This window comes from Serpula lacrymans (genome assembly GCF_000218685.1).
Source record: "Serpula lacrymans var. lacrymans S7.9 unplaced genomic scaffold SERLAscaffold_12, whole genome shotgun sequence".
NCBI lineage: Eukaryota > Fungi > Basidiomycota > Agaricomycetes > Boletales > Serpulaceae > Serpula > Serpula lacrymans.
The window spans coordinates 364,577-383,280 of record NW_006763301.1 but is presented as its reverse complement, the minus strand read 5'-3'; the positions used below and the strand labels follow the sequence as shown (position 1 = coordinate 383,280).

The following is an 18,704-nucleotide window of genomic DNA, read 5'->3' as shown; positions in this document are numbered from 1 at the left end:
CGGGAGGAAATTGCTAAACAAAGCTCGCACGCGGATAGAGCGAGACGGTTGTACGAGTACTCCTCCACCCGGTTTGTCCCTCCGGTCCCTGTCGCACCCAGACCAGACCAGTGTTACCCCGGAGCGCACTTACCACATCATCACCCGTCGACCTACGCCCATCCCATCGGAGGAAAAATATATTCCCACCGTCCCAACCAGCCCGATCTCGCAAGAGTCGAGCCACTCCAGTCCCCATTCCATTGGGTCGAACCCAAAACCACCATCTCCCCCATCATATCCACCTCGACCAGTGCCAAACGCCCAAACCCGTCGCCTGACGAACCGACGAGGAGCCCGACGCGGCCGGCAAGAGGTGATACTCCAGATCCCCGCCGCCAGAACTCCATCGAAACAGCAGTCTCGTATGTCGAAGGGACAGAAAGACAGTCCGCCTGGCGCAATGCACAGGCCTGAGACTGGCTCTCCCTCTAACCCAATCAACATAGATGACGACACAGCCATGATTGATCAGTTGTACGCAGGAACGTACGACCTGGGAGATGACGATCCAACCACTCCCCAATCCGACACCTCATCCAACACCCGACGAAGATACCATGAAGGTGTTTGTAACAATACTCCATACTGCCAAAACTGCAGTTGGAGCAATCATCACATATACTATTGTGAAGCCTACTATTGCCCCGACTGTGACCGTTGTGCACCGGGACATAGTTTCAATTGGTGTCCCATCCGCAGGGAAGACGAGGATAGGATTCTGATGGAAGGATTACATGGAGATGTCAGCTACGACAACAGTTACAATATGGACGGCGAAGGTACCAAATTTCGGTGAAACTCGGAGCAAGTAAGGGGGTAATGTTACGATCTCTATTGGACATTCAAGGACTTCTCATTTCTTTTTACTCATTGGTTATACCATCGGACCGATGACTCATTTCCTTCACGTACACTTCTGTTCCTCTCGCATTCACAGTACCTATTATAGTACTTAGTCCTCAACAGACGGACCTGCCCTAGATAGGACCTAACTCCTATCACCAATTCCTTTCCATTATAAATACCATGTAACAGCAGTAGTATTCTCTAATACGATTCTACGCAGTTTATGCTTACAAAGCTAGACTCCTAAGATCAGACTTCTATTCAGAAGAAGACCAACTCCCGTTGGAAAACCTCCATTCAGAACTACGTTCTCGAACTTGTCTTCGGATAAGTCTCTTTACAACCTCGACGAACCCTCAGACTTTGTTAAGCACTTCGTGCGTAACAAGCGGATGATGAAGGGCATGGCCGGCGGCAGCTCTGGTTCCGGAAACCGGGGACCCAATGGTCGGTACCAAGGAGAGGGCGCTTTGGAGAAGAAGGCCGAGATGGTGGAAGAGAAGAAGGACGGGACTGGAACCACTTATGGTGGAGCCGGTCAAAGAATGGAAGTCGATAAGGTGAAGTACCGAGCAGAAGGCAGGTGCTTCAAGTGTGGAGAAAAGGGACACAGAGCCCAGGACCATAAAAAAGGAGGCAGTGCAGCTGCAAAACCAAAGTTTAACCTTTGAGCTATGCTAGAAGGAATGACGAAAGAAGAGTGGGACAAACTGCTCAAGGATTTTTAAAGAGGCCGGCTGTGACTCCTTGTCAGACCGAGCCAAAGAACACTGAAAATGTAAATAGATATGCCTCTCTCCCTGTTGACAATCTTGATGCATGTAGTACCAATGAAAATGAAATTACATTATTTAAAAATGCACAAGATCTGAAACAGAAAGAGCAATCTAAAGAGGAGAGCCTGAAAGGGAAACGGGCTGAAAAGATTCCCAAAACAGAAACAACTAAAGTACAGAATGAAGTGACTCAATTGGGTAGCACTTCTGACACTGATACCTTGACACGTTCTGAAGAGGTCAGGCACACCTCTAATAAAAACCTAGAAACGGCACGCAAGGTACCTAAAGGGGATAGGACCATAAAAAGTGCAGCAAAGAAGGAGACAACTGAAGGACAGAATGTGGTGGCTCAATTGGGTAGCACCAATGATACTGATACTACGACCAGCTCCAAAGAGGTCAGGCACACCTCTAATAAAAACCTAGAAAAAGAAAAAAGGAAACTAGTAACAGCAGCGTGGACTCCCAAGTGGGTAGCAGAAAGACTTAGAGACCAAAAGGAAGAGAGATCCATTGGAATCTTAAACGCCTGGACGCACCATAAAAGGGGAAAAGAAGCAACAAGAGAGACAATAAAAGAACTCAATGCATTATCATTACATGATGCCAAGTTAGCCATTCTTGAACTTTACACCCCAAAAAAGTACATTCGAGGAACACAGGGAAATCAAATGAACATTACCTGCAGATTAACTACTCTAGACACGCAAAGATCAACGACAATCCAAGCACTGCTAGATAGCGGATGTACAGGAAGTTGCATAGATTCCAAATTTGTAAAAAACCAAAAATATCAGACTCATCAGATACCGAGAACAATACCAGTATACAATGCAGATGGAACTCTGAATAAGGACGGAGCCATCAAAGAGTTCGTAGAACTTAGAATGGAAATTGATGACCATTCTGAAAGAATTCATTTCGCTGTCACCAATCTTGGCAGTGGGAGAATGTTCTTAGGACATGAATTGTTATCAAAGCATAATCCAAGCATTGACTGGAAAAAATCGGATATCAAGTTTGAAAGGTGTCCGGAGGAATGCAAGCGAAAGATCCGACTCTCTGATCCAGAGGAAGATCCAGAAACATACTCCGAAGAAGTAGACTTCCCAGATGGGGATCAGCTGATCCAGGTAGATCTACTTAATTATGAGGAAACCAAAACTCCAGAACATCTTTACCAGGTAAGAGCTACAGGCACAACTGCACAACAACTTGCCAAAGCCGCTGGGAAAGATCGAAAAGAAGGAGGTTTTGATAAGATAGTCCCAAAATATCTCCACAATTACAAAGACGTATTTGATAAAGAGAGTTTTGATGCATTACCAGAAAAACACGAATGGGATCATGCCATAGAACTGATCCCACGGGAACATAAACTAGATTGCAAAGTGTACCCTTTAGCGTTAGGAGAGCAACAGCAATTGGATGAGTTCATTAAAGAAAATTTAGAATCAGGCAGAATATGCCCCTCTAAATCCCCATTTGCTTCACCATTCTTCTTTGTAAAAAAGAAAGATGGAAAACTCAGACCAGTACAAGGCTATCGAAAACTGAACGATATTACCATCAAAAATTGATATCCATTACCATTGATAAACAAATTAGTGGATAAACTACGTGGAGCCAAATACTTCACAAAGTTAGATATACGGTGGGGATACTAATAAACCTAAGTGACACTCAGCCGCTGCCCGAGAGGCTATAGAAACCACTTTATTATTTACCTAAGTGAAACTACAATAGATGTTAGTTTAAGGTGATCTCTAATAAATGTAATGTAACATACCTCAGCCGCTGCCCGAGAGGCTATAGAAACGACTGAGGTATTCCTATACTAAACCCCCTACTACTTATAGTCGGAGGTGCTACTCGCTACAGTATAATGACTCCTAGGAGAACAATGGTTACTCCATGGAGTGGTGGCTATGCTCCATGGAGAACAATGGCTGCTTCGGCAGAGACCGGGTTTATCCGGTTTTGTCAGATACAACAACATTCAAATCAAAGAAGGAGACGAAGAGAAAGCAGCTTTCAGAATGAATAGAGGGCTATACGAACCATTAGTCATGTTCTTTGGACTCACAAATTCACCAGCAACTTTTCAAACGATGATGAATGCACTATTTAAAGATCTGATTGATGAAGGAAAGGTTGTAATATACCTTGACAACATCATGATCTTCACGACAACAATAGAGGAACATCGGGCAATGACGCGCCGAGTACTTGATATATTATGAAAGAATCACCTATACTTGAAACTGGAAAAATGCAATTTCGAAGAAACCTCAGTAGAATACCTTGGTCTAATCATATCCCAAAACAAAATCCGCATGGATCCGATTAAAGTAAAAGGTATTCTAGACTGGCCAGAATACAAGTCAAAGAAAGAAGTACAAGCATTTCTAGGCTTTGTCAATTTCTATAGACGCTTCATAGAAGGGTTTGGGTTGATTGCCAAACCACTGACTAAATTGACTGGAAAAGAAGAGTTCACATGGGGACCGGAACAACTAAAAGCATTCACAGAAGTCAAACACAGAGTTAGTTCCACCCCAGTACTCGCCTTACCAGCCGATGATGGACAGTACAAAGTAGAAGCTGACAGCAGTGACTTCGCCATGGGAGCAGTGTTATCACAAAGACAGAATGGCATATGGAAACCTATTGCATATCTCTCAAAAGCGCTAAATCCTACAGAACGCAATTATGAGATTTACGATAAGGAACTCCTAGCCATTATGACGGCATTAGAAGAGTGGAGGCACTACCTGATTGACGCAAAAGAGGACTTTGAGATCTGGACAGACCACCAGAATCTCCTATATTTTAAACAACCTCAAAAACTCAATTGGAGACAGGCACGATGGGTCACGGAGTTAAGCAATTATAAATTTACACTACACCATACTCCAGGAACCAAACACATCAAAGCCGATCTACTCTCGAGACGAGCCGATCATGATAGGGGGGCGGAAGACAACAAAGGTGTCATTGTACTAAAAAAAGAACTTTTATACGAATGACTCTCACACCCGAACAAAGGATAGAGATGGACAAAACGGATAAAAAAAGCATAGAAATGTATAAATGGATAAAGAAGAGGATGACAAATGTGGATGATTTAATAAAGAAAGTAGGAGAGAAGATGGGTGGTGGGAAGATCACGAAGGATTCATATTCTTCAAAGGAAGGATGTATGTCCCAAAAGATGCAAAGCTCAGAGAGAAAATCATACACGAAAACCACGATTCCATTATAGCTGGTCACCCAGGACAATACAAAACAAAAGAACTCATCACACGAGAATACTGGTGGCCATACATAGACAGAGATATCAAAAGATACGTCGAAGGATGTGAAACGTGCCAAAGAACCAAACCAATTCATCAGAAAAAGGCAGCACCGCTCCATCCAAATGAAATCCCTACATGGCCATGGGAAATCATAACTGTCGACCTCTTAGGACCTCTACCAGAATCACAAGGTTATAACATGATTATGATAGTGGTAGATCAATTTTCAAAAATGATTTGAGTCATACTGACACAAGCAGAGCTTACGTCAGAAGAAGTAGCAAGATTATTCCGAGACAATGTTTTCAGACACCACAGATTACCTAACAAAGTAATCTCAGATCGTGGAACTCAGTTCGTCTCAAACTTCATCAAAGATCTCTATACCCTTCTAGACATCAAAGGAAATCCATCTACGGCTTACCACCCACAAACAGATGGACAGACTGAATGAGTAAACCAAGAGATAGAACAGTATCTCAGGATATTCGTAAACCACAAACAGACAGATTGGGCAGAACGGTTACCACTCGCAGAACTTTCATACAACAACAAAGAACACAGTGCAACTGGTCATTCCCCATTCTATCTAAACAGTGGTCAACATCCAAAAACAATGACAGACACAAAAAGAAAAGTAAAAAGTGAGAGTGTGGAAGAATTCGTAAAAAGGATGAAGGAGAGTAGAGAGGCGGTGGAAAAATCACTGTATAAGGCAGCAGAAAATATGAAAAAACAATACGACAAGAAAAAGAGAAATCAAGTCGAGTACCAAGTCGGCGGCAAAGTATATGTCGAAGCAAGTCATATACAAACAGACAGACCAACAAAGAAACTTGATGATAAAAGACACGGCCCTTTTGAGATAGAGAAAAAAGTAGGATTAGGAGCTTACAAACTTCGACTACCCGGAAAGTGGCAAAATGTCTATCCAGTATTCAATGAATCAGTCTTAACCCCATTCCGACAAGCCGAATTCCCGTCACAACAGAGACCAAAACCACCATCACCGGCAATAGTTGAAGGACAGAAAGAGCATGAAGTAGAAGAGATACTAGACTCACGAATGAAAAGGAATAAACTAGAATACCTAGTACATTGGAAAGGATATCCAAAAGAGGAACGTACATGGGAACCCGAAGGGAACATAAAAAACTCCCCAAAACTCCTACAACAATTCCATACAAAAAACCCTAGTGCACCCCGACAAATCCGATTCGCATTACACTTCCAAGCATTCGAGAACTTCACAGAAACTCCAAAAATCCGAAAAAATCTGTTCAACTGGGAAAACGGTAAACTCGAGGCATACTCTCGGGATGAGAGTCCTAAGGAGGGGGTAATGTCACGATCCCTTAATCCTGACACTCTTATCTCAACTGATAACGACTCAATCTTATCTATTATTTCTCCAAATCTAATCTAATCATAGTCACATGATTAATCACATGACATATGACGTAGTCACTTACAAAGACAATTATAAAGCGCCTCATGCCTTACACATGACACTCAGTCAGCACCTCGTTGTCAACGCATGTCCCTTAGTATATATACCAGCTACCTTTTGTACATACCCCTCAGCTGTTGATTAAATCTTTCTATATCATTGTTTAGACCCTGCTCACAATTAGACAACTTGACCTCCGTTAACTCAGTATAGGGTCAGGTTATCACAGCATGCTACTAGTAGAGCAGCTCACTCACTTGGTAGACATGTTCAGTAGAAACCAACACTGGATTGATTGATCATTTATTGCCAAAGCTTGTCAACCTAAGTGAAGAAGGACATCAGCAAGTACAAATAGAAATATTAGTGTTGGAAAAACATACCTCAGATTTGGTGGCTACAAAAGGTTGTTGAATATATTAACCTTGGTCATACCCGCAGTCCAATGATCTGCATCAGTCAGAACGAAGAATATATCTTGGACTATGCTGAGGAAGTACTGTTGGAAGAATGCATTGTTGACTACTGGTTCTGCACAGGCAAAGTTGTTCATGACTTTAAGGCATACTGTTTGGAATAACAATTATTAAGACGTATATATATTCAACAGCTGTCATGAACATACAATTCAAACCAGTGTCTAAGAAAATACTGTTTTATTTGCAGGAATTAATGTGAATCCTTTGAATAGTTGGCTTCTGGTTGTTAATTCTGAGAGCATTGAAAGGATAAGTATAAGTATTGTGAGAAATGTCAAAATGCACCTGCATAATAGTGATGTAATTTACAACTCGGGATTGGTGGTGTTGAACAAGGTGGGTTTACTTAGGAAGTTTGCATGCAGTGATTTATATACTTTCTGTGCGTTGGTGGAGCCTCAGATGTCATGATTAGTAATTATAATGAAAATAGTGGATGAATCCACTCACCTTAGACTGAACTGAACAACAGTCAGTTGTTGCTAACACTATGCCATTGAACGGCAAAAAACGATGATGTGGTTCTACACCCATTGTTAAAGAGACTTTGACATCTGAGAATAGCTCAAAACCATCTTCATACAACAATGCTGCACCCAGGGTCCTCGCACATGCAGCCAAGGGCCCCAGTGACCTTGAGAAGCATTGGTTAGCACTTCATGGAGACACAGAAGCAGTGAAGCAAAAAGAAATAGCTGCAAAGCCTGTAGTTGCAGGGACTCACCTATCTCAAAACACCACTGCTTCGCACCCCTTCGCCAGTCATGCCAACCACGCCAACCAAATGTACTCCAGTGCTGAGATATGGATCAACTAGTACCCATACATCTGATGGAGTGCTCTTGTACCTCAGTGGTGAAGGATTTGGCCAGGTATGTCCTGTAGACAGAAAGGGACAATATAAGTACAATAAGCGATATAAAGATGATGAACCTTTCACGTTTGCGAGCCCCACTAAAATTGCTGGAGATAACTCTGAATCAGACATCAGGAAAAACCATTTTGCTATATAGCTAAGCATGTTTCTATGGCTTCTATAACAGCTATAGCATGACTATAATAGTTAAAACATTTCTATAATAGATATCATAACTGCTATGGTAGCTATAGCAGCTATAGTAGCCATAATGGCTTGTTTCTATCTATGGGAACTTTGTTCTGATTGTGATGAAAACACCATTATTACTCACTAAATGGTTTGGCATATATATTAGCCTGCTTATCTATGTAATAAAAGTCTTTCACATATATCCCAAATATTGTCTGTATATTTCAGCAACCAGACATTGCTATAATAGATGCTATAGGTGCTATGGCAGCTATAGGAGCTATAATAGCTTGTTGTTTTCTATGAGTCATTTTTCTGGTGGTAATGAGTATGCTCTTATGATTCATACAATGGTTTGTTATGCAGGTAAATTAGTCTCATGGTTTTATAAAAATCTATCACAAATATTCAATTGTACAGATACTAAAGAACACCACTAACATCACATCAAAGTTGAAGTGTTTTGCTTGACGCACAAGGATGGATTTAGGCGGAGTTTGAATATGTGGCACCAAAGCAAATTTTCCAGCAGTTGACTTTGAACACTATAATTGAGTATGTGAAAATGGACAGTGACACTGCCCATTTTCACACGATTAGATTAGATTTGATGTGTTTCCAAGGTGGCTTGCTTAACAGGGAAGAATAATTTTAAGTTGAGCTTTAAATTGCCACACCAAAGCGAAATTTTCTAGCACTTAACTTTGAACACTAAAATAGAGTGTGTGGAAATGGATAATGTCACTGTCCATTTTCACATGCTTCCTATGATTAGATTAGATTTTGTGCCTTTTTTTTTTTCAGAGTCAGCTCTTGATGTATACATGGCACTAGTGTTATGTCACAAGTCACATCACAGCTCAGTACATTTGGACGTTTCACTTGGATTTTCTCCATCTTTTGCAACAAAGTCAAGCTAACACAACACTCAATGAGTATCTTAGTTTAATGTATGTTTTCTTTTTTACAGTTATCTTATATGACACTCATACAAGCTCTGTTTATTATCAGCCACCATCTGCATTGGCATAAGCGCTATAAATGCCCCCACTATATTCAACCACCACATCACAAGTCTACCTTCAGGTATAGTTTGTGTCCAGAATTCTTATATATGGGACTCATCAGTCCTAGCTATCCCCACTGATGTCTTTTGTCATTACAGTGATTTATTGGTATATGTATAACCACTTTAATTTTTTCTGAGTTGTTGGTGAATAGGCAGAGGTAAGTTCACCCAGCTAATACTTGGTGGTAGTCACTTATTGGGTTATTGTTTTGCACAGACTCGATGAGTTATCAAGCAAAGCTCATAAGCCATTCATGAAATTGTGGTGAGTAATTTCATGGTAGCATTTATATAACATTACTGAGTGCATTATACACAGTATGAATAACTTACAGTATCTGATTTAAAGGTATGGTTTCAACTTTGTTATCATTACATGTGTCATGTAACTGTATTAGAAATATATGTTGATTTTACTGAATATGACCTCTGATTATAATACAAGTAAAGATAATATAAATGCCCTGGAATAATATTTTATGGTAGTGATAACTTTTATGTTCTATGGTAGCAGTTATAGTAGAGGTATATAAGTGGTATAGCAAATGTCTCAAAATAGTGTGGCTATATAGCGCTATATAATAGGGACTTGTCTAGGTGTACTATAGCTACTATTTTTCCTATATAGCACTATGGTGGCTATAATAGCTATAAAAGGCAGCTAGGTTTTTCCTGATGGATGGGAACTTGGAGGGGGTTCAAAGGGAAGAAAACAAAGAGGTAAGGCATTGAAATATAGTGCAACTATTCAAGACTCACTTTTTCTCTTGCTGAAAGAGTCTGGGCTGCAGAACAACTAGTCCTAGTAGTGTGATTGTCAGTGGCTTAACAGGAAGAGGCAATGGCAGAGAACCACTGGTAACTGCGACACCAAGCAAGTCCAAGCACCCTCTGGATGGGGATAATAGTATTGCTGAGCACTGGAAGCAGCTTAAGGTACATTGACCAGTGATAATGGTGTGCCAGCTATAACAGCGTCATCTGGGCTTTGAAATACTATATACAACTATAGCACCAGCTATACTGGCTATACCGGCTATAGGAGTTAATATTGAGCTTACCAGGTAAAGTAGTAAGGCTATATGAGCTATGAGAGTTGATTTTGAGCTATAGCATGTTAGATCCCTACACCTGATGCCGGACTAACAGAGGTGTAAGTTTCAAAATCAAGCAAGTAGCGTCAAGTATCAATATTAAGAGGTAATCAACAACTGAGGAAATGTATGTACATGAGTGTTGGTATATATACGTTTCTGAAGGTCAGCCATGAGGCGCTGACTGATGTTATACGTCATAGTCTAGGCTTTGTCAGGTGATTGTCACGTGACCAGATATAACTAACTACTTGTTTTATGTAATGAGTCATGTGATAGTAATATCACGTGACTATAATAAATAAGATTTTGAGATTAGATAAGGTTTGATTTGAATCGTGACATAGCAGCTGTAGGTCAGTAATTTCCTAAAATTCTAATTGTTTACTGTATACTTCAGGAATCTTATGTGTGAGTCCAATTATTTTATAAAAGTGATTCCAACATCAAAAATGTTATTTATTGTCTGATTACCAGGTAATATATCTATGGTCTCTCTCATAGCTGCCTATAGTGCTATATAGCTGGACTCTATCTATGATCACTCTCATAGTTTACTAATAGTTGTGAAAATAGTCAAAAAATTTTGACAAAAGCATCTTTAAACCAGTAAAAATAATTATCAGAATAATTGTCAGAATATTACTTAGTTGTGCTACAGGAAGTACTTTATCAGATAGTGTCAGGCAACGAATATGAAGCTATATAACAAGACTCAATGTCTGGTCAAGTCCTTGATGAAAGGCGGTGAATCAGAGTATATGGGCTGAAAAGTATCAATATAGGCGCAAATTTCAACTAATATTGAACTAAGGAATAATACATTGAGTATGTACTTTCCTTATATAGTGAACAGTGAGGGTCAGACAGACCAGAAAAGAGAAAAGGTAAGAAAGTGGTCTGACCAAACAACTAACCAATAAGAAAAAAGGGAAAGTAATTCTGATCTATCATATTTACTAACCATGTGAGAGAAAGTTTTGGTATGAGATGTGCAATTGGCAGTATCAGTAAGCCCATGAGAAGGCACTGATTCATAGCCTACATTGCTGATCAATATCCCTCTGAAGTATTCCCAGACATAGCATTGAATTGTTGCTATGTCATCTGGATATCTTCTCAAGGGTCTACAATGGTTCTCCTTTGTTGTAAATACAATAAGATGTGAGTATGAATGGAAAATAAGAAGAAAAAGGATAAGAATAATAGGACACCAGCTGTAATCTCTAGTCCTAGGGCGAGAGGAGTGACGGGGAATGAATTGGATAACCACAACATGATGGGAATGCAATGAGAAAAAATTGATTCCTCACAGGTAGCTGCTTATTTCAAAGTCCATAGATACAAGGCAGCTTACACCAATAACTTATCAGAAATTTCACCACAAAGTCCAAAACCTGATTATATATAGTATATGTTACAATTGACATACCAGCACCTACTAGACATCGGACTTTGAGCTTTATTTACAACTGTACAGTACCTCATGTATTTTAGTATATATACAGGAGCAATACATGGGGAAGGACTCAGCAAGTCCTCCTGTTGTCTACCAACAACTAACTTGTTCCTACCAAATGGGTAACCACTCCCACCTCTTCCTCTTCTTTTGAGTGTTGTTTTCATTGTGCTCCAGTGCCCCAAGACTGTGTCTTGTTGGTGTTGTCACAGTATATGGTATATTATTTTGTGTAAGCCTACATGGTGTAGTGGATAAGTACTTTGGTATGTATGTACTTAGTAAGCTCAAAAAAGTGGTTAACATGTGGTTGTGGGTTCAATTCCCACAGTCTTGCTATATGAACTATAGGCAGCTATCAGAGCTGGTATAGTTACAAACCTGGCTATATAGAGCTATAATAGCTATCTGGGGTTTTCCTGACGTTACCCCTTACAAGCTCCTGCTCCCCCAACAGTATATAAGCTGTAACTCCTGTACTCTGTTCCTGTAGTTCAAATATCGACTAGATTCCCTTGCTGTCTTACCAGTCCTTTTTAAAGATCTTTCCAATCATTCTCCAAAGGATCTTTACTCTGCTACCTTTCATCCTTTACTTCTCCTCCATCCACTTCCAACAAGTTAGGGACCAAGGCACAAGGAAGGGTCTAGTACACAAGTTAAACCAATTCCCCACCTCACCCTCTGTACTCTGTTACTATTACGATAACACAATTTTCGGACCTCCCCTTTACTTTTATTTCTCCGCTTTAACTTTGTACTATAGCTTTCACACATGGTGCCACGCGGCACTTCCCCTTTCTCGCGCTGCATTGCCTTTCTTCTTATTTTTGACACAACTCTCTCACACAGTGGAGCTGGTCATACGGGCTAGGCCCCATGACATCATCAGCCACTGTATCTATCAACTGTATAGTACACATGTACAAACAACCCTGTAGTAGTATATAAACTCCAATAGATCCAGGAGACTCCTCAGCGAGTCCTCCTATTGTATACCAACTCTCTGCATCCTAAGGGGTAACCACTCCCTCATCATTCTCTTTATATTGTGTTCCTGTGTGCGCCAGAGTAACTAACTCTTGGTTGTTACATTAGGACTCGCTCTTTCTACTCTCTCACACATTTGTGCAAAAAGTCCCACTGGGCACCCGGACTCCAGGGTGAAGGAGATTGGTTGTTGGTTGGGAATATCCCGCATAGCAGATAGGTGCGCTCTTTGCGACGGCCTTGTAGTGCTTTGGGAGAAGAACCAAAACCTTTGATATGCGGCCCCCAGCGTTAAGGGGAGTACTTAGCTCAGCAGTCGGTGTGGAACCACTGTTGATTAGAATTAGAAATACAAAACTTCAATTTCTCTTTCCTCTGACCAGGCCGGGCACTTGCCTCCGCCAGTTGGAGAAGGGTTGGCAGCTTAACAAGCGGACCACCCCCTGACAACCGTTCAGACCAGGGTTTCTCACGAATACTTTTTATATAAACTTTCAAATACTATAGTGTGGGTAGTCGGAGATTGAGATCCGATACTCAGCTGGGAAGAGGTTGATCCGCAGATAGCAAGCAGAGACCCCCAGTTACGTTGTTATTACCTTACAAAGAGAACAAGTTGACATGTTGTCGCAACCAGATATGAATGCTCTGCTGCACGCTATGCGTACGCAGATCACAACATTAACCTCGCAAGTCGCTGAGCTGCAGAATAACCCTCCTGCGGCAACCCCCTCGGTCGAGAAGAAATTCAACAAGAAAGTCGAAGTCGTTGCTGACCCTGGCGCCTTCGAGGGAGACAGAGCGCGATTCGCCAAATGGTGGATCAAGCTCCAGATTTGGGTTAAGGCAAACTGGGACGCGTTTGCCGACAATTTTGAGGTAGCCACTGCAGTGCTATCTCAACTAAAAGGACCTGTGGCGGGTCGATACGCCCAAGTAAGACTGCAGGAATGCTACACCGCGGGAGTGTGGCCTACCTGGGACGATCTCAAGAAAGAGATCGAAAAATACTTCAAACCACAAGCTGAGCGAGACTGGGCGCGTCAGCAAATCCGTTCCTTCAAACAAGGAAACATGAGGACGGATGACTATGTTACCCGGTTCCTGGCCCTCTCCATCCAAGGAGGGCTTGGAAATAAACACGCAGTAGAACTGCTGGAACGCAATGTGAACCCTCGCATTGCAGAACAGATCTATCTGCAGGATACCAGAAACGAGAACTTGGCCCTGGCGGCTGAGGAAGTACGAAGAATCGGTAGAGCCATGGAACTTTACCAAATGCACCAAGGTGGCAGGTCCACCACCAAAAATAATGAATCCCAGAGGCACCCTGGGTTATCAAACCAAAAACAACAACACTCTCACGGGTTCCAGCCGTTCGGGCTGCAACCAGGTCGGGGTGCTCCTATGGATATTGGCGCGGTCCAAGGCGGACAGACGCGCAAATTCACCTGCTACAACTGTGGGCAGGAGGGGCACATAGCTCAAAAGTGTACAAATGGAGTGCAGGCCGCTCAACAAAAAAATAATCAAGAGCGCCAGGCGCGCCAATTAGAAATGGAAAAACCAGATGATTGGCTCAATACTCTGGCCGGTTGTTCATACAACGAAATCCGAGCCTTCTTCTACGACCAGCAGGTCGCTGAGATGAAGACTCAGGGAAAAGAGTTCGGAGCTTAGGTCACTTGGGTGCCTTCGCTCCTACGAACAATGAAGTAAACCACAACAAAGTGGCCCCTGTTCCGGGGTGTTGCACGAGCAATAAAGGAAAGACGGGGATGGCTCCCCAATTTGTAAATAGATTCTTAAATTTTTTATCTGAAGTATGTACTTGTATGAAGCAATGCAACTGCGATATTTATAATACTACCGCTGCACCGGCGTCTCCTTTGGAGCGTGGCCCCGGTGAGACAAACACTAGGGTGCTTGATTCTGGTGAAAATAAAATAGAAAAACATATAACTTTTGATACCCTTTCTTCTTCGTTGGAGCCACCCTTTCCCGGAATCCCAAGGTGTGTGTTGATGTGCACATATTTATTCCAAAAAGAGATCCATTTAGACGTTGGTGTGGAAAACCTTGCCCGGGGCATAGTACACCCAACCAGTGCACTGCTTGATTCAGGCGCTAACGGAATTTTCATAGATCAGGTCTGGGCGGAGCAAATTGGACTCCCCCTTGTAAAATTAGATGTATCTATTCCTGTCTATAAAGTTGACGGTACACTTTGTTAGTTTTGGTGATTCTGCACCTTTGTGCTACCTATATATTTTCATTCCTTTCTCTATCTATTCTTCTATCATTCACTATTGATTGTGTTCTCTATTATTTCGCCTTTGTGGCTGCTTTGTTTACCTTTGTTTACAAAACTTCGGACAGTACTGCAGAGTCCAATGCTTCCTATTCTCTAGTTACTCACATTGGACTCTAGGTACTGTATACCTGTCATACTCTCTAATAATATAGTTACTCACATTGGACTCTAGTTCCAGTCCCTGATTGCTCTCAGCAAGTGGCTAGACACTTCCTTCAAGCTTTGTTCTTAATACGCTTAACGCGGGTGGCTGCATCACGCACAAATGTTCCTTTGTTGTCGAATACCAAGGACACAGAGAACGAGTCACCGCTGAAGCTACCCAACTAGGGAAGATTAATTTAATCTTAGGCTGGACCTGGCTATTTAAACACAATCCTGAGATCGACTGGCAGACAGGGGTTGTCACATTGTCACGTTGCCCTCAGGAGTGTGTAAACTTGGGTAAACCTAATCATGTCCATCACAACGAACGTCTTGAGAAGATAAACGCTGAAAATGTTTATGAGCTCAGATCTTTAGAAAAGATTGACGATGACGATAATGAGGTAAAACCCGAGGAAGAGATTAAGAGGCTGGTACCTCCCGAGTACCATGACTTCTGGAAAGTCTTTTCTAAACATAAATCAGAGCGCTTCCCAGAGGCCAAGCCTTGGGACCATGCTATAGATTTGAAGGACACTTTCAAACCAAGAAAAGGACACATGATACCACTCTCTGCTCCAGAAAGAGATGAGGTATCAAGTTTCATAGACGAACAGCTTAGGAAGGGTTACATCAGACCTTCCAAAAGCCCTATGATGTCCCTGGTGTTCTTCATTCCTAAAAAGGATGGTAAGAAGCGTATGATTATGGACTATTGTTATGTGAATGAGCACACGGTTAAAAATGCGTATCCGCTGCCTTTGATCAGTCAGCTAGTAGACAAGTTGGCTGGTGCCAAGATCTTGACAAAGATGGATCTCAGATGGGGGTACAATAATGTACGAATCAAAGAGACAGATGCTTGGAAGGCCGTGTTCACGTGCCACCGAGGATCTTTTGAACCCCTCGTTATGTTCTTTGGGTTGACCAATTCACCGGCGACCTTCCAGAGCATGATGAACAAGATCTTTGCGGATATGGAAAACTGTGTCGTCATTTACATTGACGATTTGTTAATATTTACGAAGTCGGATGATGAGGCTGAGCATGATAGGATTGTGCAAGAAGTCCTTCAACGCTTACAGGAATGGGACCTATTCGTCAAACCCGAAAAATGTAATTTTAAAGTGAAGGAAGTAGACTTCCTCGGTATGATCATAGGCCAGAACGGAATCAGGATGGATCCTGAGAAAGTTCAAGCTATCTTGGAATGGCCAGAACCTACTCGCGTCAAAGGAGTTAGGGCCTTCCTTGGCTTAGGCAATTTCTACCGAAGGTTTATCGAAAACTTCGCAAAAATCACGAGACCGTTGAACGATCTCACTAAAAAGGACATTGTTTGGCACTGAGGCACCAAAGAACAAGAAGCTTTCAATAAGCTTAAACAGGTGTTTACAACGGCGCCCATATTAGCATTTCCAGAATTAGACAAAGAGTTCCGGCTAGAAACCGACTCCTCTGATTTTGCTACTTGGGCCGTTTTATCAATTAAATGTCCTGACAATCTTTGGAGGCCTTGTGCCTATTTATCGCATAGTTTGTCGCCTACAGAGTGCAACTATCAAATTTACGACAAAGAAATGCTGGCCATTATTAGAGCCTTAGAGCACTGGCGGCACTACTTAGAAGGTGCTAGACACCAATTTGAAATTTGGACCAATCATAAGAATCTGGAGTATTTTATGACGGCCCGAGACTTGAACAGAAGACAGGCCCGCCATGCGGTGTACTTGTCAAGGTTTAATTATAAATTAATTCATAAGCCTGGAAGTTCTATGGGGAAAGCGGACACTTTATCCAGAAGAGAAGATCATGCCAACGGTATCAAAGATGACAACAAAGGTGTTACCTTGATAGATCAATCAAGGGTTGCCAATGTTAGAATTGGGCATGATTCCGATCTTCTGGAAGTCTTCAAGAAAGACATCTCCTCAGAAGAGAAGGCGCGCCTTGAGGGCAATGAAAACTATTTATGGGAAGACGGGCTCTTCCATTTCAAAGACAAAATCTATGTGCCTGAGTCCGCAAGGATCAAGGCAATAGACAGACATCACGACACTCTAGTGGCTGGGCACCCGGGGTGGCAACGAACAATGGAGTTGATCTCCAGAAACTACATGTGGCCTGGCATGGTCAAAGATGTACAGGAATACGTAAAATCCTGTTTGAGATGTGCCATGGCTAAGAATTCTCATCAACCGCCGGCCGGTAAACTTATGCTGAACCCGATACCAGCTGGTCCCTGGCAGGATATATTGGTTGATTTCACGACGGATCTGCCCGAGTCGAATGGGTACGATTCAGTAATGGTAGTAGTGGATCACTTCTCCAAAGAAGTAGTATTCATACCTACCAATAAAACCATTACCACCGCTAGAACGGCAGATCTATTTAAAGATTTTGTATGGTCTATCTATGGGTTGCCGGAAACAGTTATCTCCGATAGAGGACCTCAATTTGCTAGCGAATTTACGAAAGAATCATGCCGGATGCTGGGCATCAAACCTAAATTATCAACGGTGTTCCATCAGCAGACTGATGGACAAACGGAGAGACTCAACCAGGAGTTGAAACAATATCTCCGGATATTTATTAATGACAGACAGACAGATTGGGCCAAGTGGCTAAAGATAGCCCAGTTCTCTTATAATATCAAACAGTCGTCGGCTACAGGAAAGGCACCATTCGAGGTCACTAGATCGTATCTCCCCAGAATGGGTGTAGAACCTGGCAAAAGCAAGAACGAGACTGCTGAGAACATGGTAAAAGACATGAAGTCTGTCTTGGACGAAATGCGCAAGGCACTATTTAAAACTGCAGAGCAGATGAAAGACAGGGCAGAGCATAGACGCTCTAAAGCCCCTGACTACAAAGTCGGCGACCTGGTCTGGTTAGATACCGACCACTTAAAATTAAAAGATCGGTGTCGATGATGAGAACTGCAGTTAGAAAACCACACACAAAAACAAACTAACACACAATCCTCCCAGATTCCACGGAACTTGTTTATGGGCTTTGCCTCCTAGAACAGTGGGTGCTCTGGTTGTTCGTGGGGTGGTATGTATGAGGATCCTTCAAAGTAAAACCCAGAAATGTATGAGTGTGGGTTTTGAGGAGGAGGGATAGTTGAATTGATAGAAGATAGGGGCTTAGTGACGAGTATAGATGAGCACTACCTTGCTAATTGTAGCACAAGGTAGGTTTGAGAACAACGAGGATGACGAGGTGACGAGGTTCCCAGTGATAACAGGCTCCTGACGCACAGACTGTAGTGCTCAGAAGGACTCTAATCGAAAGGGATGACAATGACTTCAAAAGTGGGAAGTGACGATGACAGCAGTTGACAGTGGTAGCAGTGGGAAGTGTTGTGACCACACTGGATCACAAGCAGCAGAGTAGTGAACTTGAAATTAGAGAAGAAGTCTGGAATGGAGTTCTTGTTGTTTTTACAAGGTAAAATACAGGGGTTTATATAGTAAAAGAAAAGTAGGCTATGCACAGTATAGCTGTGCAAAAAGAATGAGAAAGAATATGAAGGAAAAAGGAATGTACGCTGATGAATCCTGCGTAGGTAGTACAGGATAAGATTGTCAAAAAAAAGAAAAGAAAGGGATAGAACAATGAATGCTGTGAGTAATGTCACAGGTTTGTACAGCCATAAAGTAAAGTCCAATAGCAAAAAGAGAGCAGG

At 42.0% G+C, this 18,704-nt stretch overlaps 1 protein-coding gene across 1 annotated transcript; it reads right to left on the bottom strand.

Moving 5' to 3' along the window:
- Positions 1-244: 244 nt before the first annotated feature.
- On the bottom strand, positions 245-541 carry SERLADRAFT_398193 (uncharacterized protein; the record flags this gene model as incomplete). Its single annotated transcript, XM_007321913.1, has 1 exon — positions 245-541. A coding segment is annotated over one exon (230 nt), but the record flags the coding sequence as incomplete, so codon positions are not given.
- Between the last annotated feature and the right edge of the window lie 18,163 nt (positions 542-18,704).